General features: G+C 44.3%; 1 protein-coding gene across 1 annotated transcript in view; it reads right to left on the bottom strand.

Moving 5' to 3' along the window:
• Window positions 1–2,903: 2,903 nt before the first annotated feature.
• Window positions 2,904–7,855, bottom strand: part of LOC118083207 (calpain-8) — a 41,628-nt gene continuing 36,676 nt past the window's right edge. The window contains exons 20-21 of the mRNA XM_035111417.2: window positions 5,911–5,969; window positions 2,904–3,066 (exon numbers count right to left, since the gene is read on the bottom strand). Of these exons, the coding sequence (XP_034967308.2) occupies window positions 3,043–3,066; window positions 5,911–5,969 (83 nt within the window). The 3' untranslated portion in view covers window positions 2,904–3,042. The remainder of the gene's footprint in view (window positions 3,067–5,910; window positions 5,970–7,855) is intronic.

The raw sequence follows: 7,855 nt of genomic DNA, 5'->3' as shown, positions 1-7,855 counted from the left end.
TTATTTAATTTCTATGCCTCTTAATATGTTTAAAAAAATATCTAAGCAGTGTACAAAAAAGAAGCAACAACCTAAAATATTACAAAAAAATACACAGCATATAAATATGTTACATTAAAACAAAATTACTAATATATAAAAATCAATATCAATTCATTTCCCTTCTGGCACACTCTCCCTCTCAGCCTCTAGGTTCTCACCCAAGGTCCAAACTCTCAGCAAACCCACAAAAATCTCCCAATGAGAAGAGTTCCTAGAAAGAGAAGACATCACCCTAGTCTCTACAAATATTTGTATGCAATCTTGCCTAATAGCCATATTTTCATATGCAACACGGTGTATTTCTGTATGTTATTTTCACCAATAATGCCTCTATGCACACTTCCCCCTGATATATGCATTTTTGTAAGCATTATTTGGTTGGAAAACTGCATGGCAAATTTAGAGAAGAATAATTTTTGAAGGTTGGCTATGTTTTGGTTCACGTATTGTTTGGGGAAGCACAAATCAGGTAGATTCTGTCTCATTTCCTTCTGATATCACTGTTTACAGTGTACCGTGTGTGTGTGTGTGTGTGTGTGGCAGATGCTGGGGGTGTTGGTAAGGTGTTGGAGGACATGGGGCGTAGGAAGGGGGTGGAGGGACCATGCCGCCCTGGGTGCCACTCTGGGAGCGGTGACAAGATGTCCCCTGCCTCCCCCTAGCTGTAGAGCGACCAAGGGTGCGCAGCAGCCGTACGGGATGCCGCTTGCATGGCGACTGTACAAGCTGATGCGGGCGAGCGGCAGCCCTTACAGACTGCACATGTGCGGCATCCCATACGGGCTGTGCTGCCCCGGGTGCCAGAGAGGGTTCCTCCGCCACTGTGGAGGACACAGTTGTTTGTGCTGCATAGCTTGGCCTCCTAAGCTAGCTTTGCCACTCTCGGGTGTGCTGGAGGAGCACTGTCCTGACCTGTGAGCAATGTTGACGTATGATTAAACTGCCTATGCTTGTTCTTGCACCTCCTCCTCAGCATTTAATTATCAGATTCACATTGAACAAGTCCTCGTTTCTTTTGATTAGATTGCACCAGCCCATATTTGCTTGCAGATTTGCTGTCACATTTTATCATCTTTCCCGTTACGTCATCCCTACCCAAATACAACAGCCACAAACCAAACAAGCTGAGTGCACAGTCCCTTTGAGGAAGATCCACCGCATCCTGATTGGGTTTTTCAGTCGTATTTATTTTTAAGATGGACGGTGACAAGGGGTGGGACGGTGACAAGCAAAGGGATGATTGAGAATGTAAGATTGTGAATATGTAAGTAAAACAGAGCACACCAGGCTGTTTAATGGGCTAGCAATAACGCTGAACCAAAGTCCAATAACTAAACAAAAGCTTGAGAATCTGATCCAAATGGTGTATCAGTTTTATTATTTCCCTGTGATGGATGCTTTTGTGCTGATTGTATTTTATTGCATTTTATGTTGTTAAGGAAATTTGATGTGCACAGTGCCCTGAAATATTTATGATGAAAGGAGGCATGACAATGTCCTCATTCCCCAACAAATGAAGGAAACAAACAATGTGAACTTGCAGCAATTTTTTAATCAGCCGAGAAGGAGAAGTGAAGCTGGGAGAGTCAAGTCATGCATCCTTCCTACAGTGCAACACTTCCATATATAACTTTTAATTTCCTGTTCTAAAAGGAGCTATCCATATGTGGTGCATAGGATGGATCCAGTCCTTGATTCTGGCCAGAATTGCAGAAGACCCCAATATGAGGTCAAGCTAGTCCATCCCAGTCCTTCTACTGGACTAACAGGCTAGATGGCACTCTGGGAAGAAAACAGATTTTGCTGTATGGAGCTGGAGACAACACACTTGTCCATAGTTTGTTCAAAGCTCCAAAACTTGGTCTTGGAGACTCTGTTGCTTCTGAGGGTACTGGTGCCAAGAAGCAGACCACCATCTGGCCATTGTCTGTCAATCACTCCTGGATGTATGGGGTTTTTTCTGCAAAGTTTTTCTCCAGCCATCTCCTGCCTTGCATGAACTGCAAGTTCATCTCTCCCTGCTCCATTTTGCTTTCTGCCTTCATCTCTATGGCCTGTCTCAGAGCTGCTTGCTATAGATGCTGCATTTTTTCACCTTTTGAAAACATGTAGAGTCATGTCTCAAAAAGGCGGTCAGTTGTAATATCTGAACCTACAAACAAAAGTATGGAATGCATGAACCTTAAAGAAGAGCCTTGCAAGATGTAAGTTTCTGGCTGTTCTGACATTAACAAAGGGGTGCAACACCAGCCATTTCCTGACCACTTCTCCATCATGAAGTTTAAAATATGAGTTGCAAATATGACATCAGAAAATAAGCGTAGCTCCTGTGCTTAGTACACCTCCCAGTGCACTAAGCTGTTGAATGCTTGTAAAAGAAAGAAAGGAAGGAGCCTGACCGAACTCACATTTGTTTACTTCCTTCCATGCTATGTATTTGGAATCAAATCACTGTTTTGAAGCTCGAGAATCCTACAATATCATGATACTTTTGTTTCAAGTGGGACCTGCAGTCCAAAAGTTGCAACCTGATGTGTTGCATATACTCAATCCTCATTGAGATGTGTGGGGTTTGGGGGGGGGGAGATTAGAGTTTATCCCCAAAAGATTCTTTCTACTACTACAAACTTTGGGGTTTTCCCAAGCTGTGGGGAAGTAAGGTAATTTCAGACTCGGGTCTTATGATAGGGGCTCCTTAAATGGGTCATGTGCATTGCATTTAGTTACTTATAGTTAGCCAGCCCTTCTTGTGTGAGGCTGCTGACATTTTGGCTACCTAAGCAACGGCACCCACAATCTTAACATCAGAAACAGAGGGAATGATAGCAATTCATTGTTTCCAAATAGATGTGTTTATTTTTCCAAATGATCTGCTTACATTAAAAAGTATTGCCAGGCCCAGAAATTGATTTCCTTCTTCATATCTTTCAACTGATTTGTAGGAGCTTATTTGTAGAAGTGCTAGCTGTGGAACTCTCAAACGACTTGCAAAATGCCGTCTTAAACCAATGTGCAACACAGCCACTGGGAGAGAAAGAGAGAATGTAACTGTTAGAACTGTTAGAACTAACTGTTTGGACACGTTCAAAACTTCACCAAAGTTTTCTATGGTTCCATCTTGGTAGAGCTGCTGCTGCTGCGTCATGGGATAGAGTCTGCAAACAAGAGTCAGTGGTCCTGATTCTGAAGGGGAAACATTTTGGCTGTACCACTTAATCTGTGGAAAGGTCATCGCTCAGGGACAAAGCAGATGAATACTCACCGGTGGCCATCGAGACTGGTGATGTGTAAGGCAGGGAGACAACAGCAGGTGGAGTAAGAGCCAATGACGATAATAATAATATTATTATTTATTGTTTGCACCCCACCCATCTGGCTGGGTTTCCCCAGGCACTCTGGGCGGCTTCAAACAAAAAGATTTATAATAAAGCACAGGCAACTAATTCTGGTTTTCTCCCCGTCTTCCTCCCTACTGAGTTATGTAATGGCAAAACTCAGATTAAGGAAGAAGAAGCTGACACCCAGTGCCAGCCCCTAGACCGGTTTTAAGTACTGTATATTCCTGCATATAAGACTACTTTTTAACCCAGGAAAATCTTCTCAAAAGTCAGGGGTCGTCTTATACGCCAGGTCGTATTTCTAATATGGCGAGTATATCCCAAACTCTATATCTTAACTGGAAAAGCTGGGGGTCATCTTACACGCCGGAATATACGGTAAAAAGGCAGGCAGGTGTGGGTTGGCTGCAGGCAAATTGAGGTGGGGAGGGGCATTGCCCCATTTGCCCCAATGAATCAGCCTCCATTAGAACAGAACACTTTGCATACAGAAGGGCCCACGCTCAGTCCCTAGGATCTCCAGGTAGGGCTGGTAAATCCCTCTGTCCAAAACCCTGGGGAAACTGCCATCAGTCAATGCGGACAATATTGAGCTCGATGGAACAGGTCTGGTTTGATATATGGGAACTTCTGAGCAGTTGAGTCCATATTGGGAGGCATGTAACCAGCCTCATTGGTACCCAGAGACCCAGAATCAACCTTCTGCACACCCACAGACCCAGGAAATTACAGGAACGGGGTAGCAGCGGCAGTGAGGGTCCAGCCTGGAAATTTCTGTACTACAAAACAGTGACAGTTGTTGGCATTTCACCTAGGGTGAATAATCCCACTAGATTGGGAGCTGGGTAGGAGACATATTGCATGAAAACACATCGGATTTCTTGCTGGCTGACAGAAGAAAAGGTAGGTCAGAGTCTGCTTCCCAAGTGCCATTAAATAAAACTGAATGCTCCTAACATCTCTGATGGATGTGGCTTTCATTATAGTTTCACAGCAAGGTTCCTTTCTCTGACTGCAGCAGGCCCTGACATCTTTTGTATTCTAGCCAAAATAAGGAAAAAAAGAATCATCACTCATAACATCTAGATCATTGCTAAGACCTATCAGGTCACTTATTTTCACCTCATTCTGAGCAAAAACTGCTTCCCTCCTGCACGTTTTCAGTTGCTTTGTCTCATTCCCTTTGAAGGTGGATAACAAAGATGAACACAGAGTGATCATAACAGAAATATATTTATATCCTGCTCCCTATGTGACAAAATGGATTGCTGTCCATATAAAACCTATGGTTTCCTGATGAATTTGACAATACTAGCTCTGACAGCATTATTGGTTTTGGGTTTAAAAACTCAGAGCCCAATTCTAGCCATTTTTGCTCAGAAGAAAGCAGAAATTCATGGTGAAGCTTATGAGCCGGCTTATGCATCTGCGAAGGCCTCCAGTTTTGGGTTTTGTCAGCTGCTGAAGCCAGAGAATTCCATTCCAGACTCTCATCGCTGATGCTGCAACCATTGCTCACCTACTCATCCTTGTTTAGAGGACCACCTGGCTTGTACAACTAGTACAGATATGGGCACCCTGCAGCCCTTCACCTCATTTCATGCCAGGAAAGGGGGAACTGGAGAGAGAAAGGAGGGTAGGAGATGGAGAAGCTGGAACAGATCAAGCAATGAAAGGATAAGGGGAGAAAACTCTTGCAAGCAATCAGTTCTGGGCTCTGGCAAAAATGTCCCGACTATGGCAGCCCGTTGGGTGGAAAGGAAAAGGGAGAGACATAAAAAAGGAAGAGAGATAAAATAGTTGTTCTGTCCATTTATGGTTTGGGGCCTGCCCACGAGTTGCATGAAGCTCTGGCAAATTATTCCCAAGGGAATGCAGAAGATTCCCTATCTTTGAGCTAGCAGATGGAGCCGACAGCCCAACTTTGCCAGGTGGGTGGGACAGACCCCCTGTCAATCACCTGATGTCACGTAACCCATCAAATTTCAAAGGGATTGGTGTGACTGCCAGTCAGTTGGTGGGTTGTTACAATGACCTCCACTGAAGGTGCAATCCCAGCTCCAATCAGCTGGTTGCTGGTGGAAGCGTCCCTTCAATGAGGCTTGCTTCATTAGTACAAAGCATTTGAATCTGTGCTGCTAGTGCCTGTTAGCTGAGCGGCAGTGAGAGCACGCATTGCTCCCAAAGCAGAAAACAGATGAATGCATGGTTAAAAGGGCTAGAACTTGGCTCTTTATTGCCATCTTGATCTTAATATCTACTGGGGCTAAAGACTACGCAGGATTCTACCTCATGTAATCAAATCTATTGCAGTCAGTGAATTATAATGTGTGAGCTTATCCACTGAGATGTGCTCTCCATCTTAAAATGCCAAGCTGTGGTTTTAACAGGTATCCTAGCTGCATCAGTATTACTAGAAATAATAATAAATAGGTGTGATTTAAAAGTAGTGGTGATTTTATTCAGGAATCTTATTACCACCAGTCTGCCATAATGCAACCGTGCAGAAGCCTAATTCAATCATCATTACCTCAGCCAGAGAGAGCTGGACAACTCCATTCTTATCCTTGTCTAGCATCTGAAACATTTCTGAGTGGCAAAAAAAGAGCAGGTGTTATAGTTAAACAGTAGCATTTGGTAAATGAGAAATACAAAACGTGGGGATGGGGCACAATTCCAAGAACCTGGCTTCTTCAAATCAGGTTACTTCAGTGCATAGCTTTATAAGTGACCCAATCTAATTTTTGCCTTTGAGGAAGAACTGTAGTTCAGTGGTAGAGCATCTGCATCCAGACGGTCCCATTCAATCCCTGGCATCTCCAGGTAAAGCAAGCAGATACCTCTGACTGAAAGCTTGGAGAGCCACTGAATAGACCATATGGATGTAGATGGACTGATGGTCAGATGATACATTATAAGGCAGATTCCTACGTTCCTATGTTCTAGGCATTCTGGATGTCTACAGGCATTTTCCATTGCACACACAAAGCAGTTCCCTTTCACAGAGGGCAATAGTATTAGAAGAGCCAAAGGACATCTAACCCAACTCTCCAGCCCAAACCCCGTATTAGCTATGCACACACACCCTCCCAAGATCAACTTGTACAATCCAGCATGCCGTAACCAGAGAGCATGTTTGCTGCAGAGGTGTACCGCAAGAGCAAATCAGTTCAGCTGGGCCAACCAAGAGAGCCAGCCGACAAGGTGGTCAAGCTCTGCTTTTGTAATTTCTTCCAATGTCTTTGACTCAGGGGTTGGCAACATGGTGTCCTCCAGATGTTTTGGACTGCAACTGCCCATTAGCCCCAGCCCCTGGTCAAAGATGGTGAGAGTTATGGTCCAAAACATCTGGAGGGCACTATGCTAGCTACCTCTTTATGCTCCAGCCAAACTGGCCTGTGGCAGATGGGGGTGGATTTACTCCTAACTTCAAATTCAGCAATCAGGCAGACCTCAAGCATTAATAAAAACTGACCCAGTGATTCGCCCATGTGAGAAGCTTTCGAATCTGAAACTATTTCATACATGAGGTTGTGTGTGTATTCATAACATTACACCTCAAGCCAAATGTGAGGGAGAGCAGCTACAGACAGCCTCCTCCCATCCTAAGCACAAGTTCATCTCCCAGCGCCAGTGGGAGCGGGGAGGGGGATGTCTCAAGCGGGGAATCAGGAAGTAGAGAGCACAGCTCAGGTAGGGTAGCAGAGCCACTGCTCCGCTCAGGAGAGGAAGTGGGAAGCAGGGAAGGCGCGATCAGAAGACCGCTCCCGCTGACCCCGGAATTGCGCAAAAAGCGACGGGGGCGGAGATTCAATGTTCCCAGGCTTCTTTGTTGGAGGAAAACGCGGGAATCTCCATTCGGAGGTTCTGACCCAGACTGACAACATGTACATAGTACTGACTCTGCACTGTAAATAGTTTGCACTGAAAAGGCAACGTCGTGAGGAGTCTTTACTCTAGAGTAGCCGCTACCGCGCCTGTGACACCAAACTTTTCCTAACTAGCTTTGAGAAGCATTTCTAGGAAATGATTGTCAGATTCGTCTTAAGCTTAATTTGAATGGGCATTCAAATTAAACACAAAACAAATTATTGATCTGGGTTTTTGATTTTGTGATTTTTTTTTCAGAGGTCCTGATATAGTTATACACAGACAAATTGCATTTGCAGGTTATCTTTTACTCTAAGCATATCACTTGGCCCTGCTCCAGCATCATCAACACAATTTCCCAGCCTCTTGTTAATGGTTAGCGAGTACCGTTCCGCAAAATAGAAAATCACTTCCTTTTTCTTTGAAAACAAGGCTGGAGACGTGTACGCTTAACACTGGAGAGTCAAATATCGATACCACTATAATAGCAAGACAAAGGGGGTCATGAAATGGCAGGGCATTGTTCATTGTCTAGTGAGAGAAGAGAATGTCATCTTGCATGAATCAGTTGTGGGACAAAAGGTTTGCTTTGTCCCAGGTCCCAG

Source organism: Zootoca vivipara, chromosome 3 (assembly GCF_963506605.1).
Source record: "Zootoca vivipara chromosome 3, rZooViv1.1, whole genome shotgun sequence".
Lineage (NCBI taxonomy): Eukaryota > Metazoa > Chordata > Lepidosauria > Squamata > Lacertidae > Zootoca > Zootoca vivipara.
Note: the sequence above shows the minus strand (reverse complement) of the source record. Positions and strands in the feature narration are given on the sequence as shown.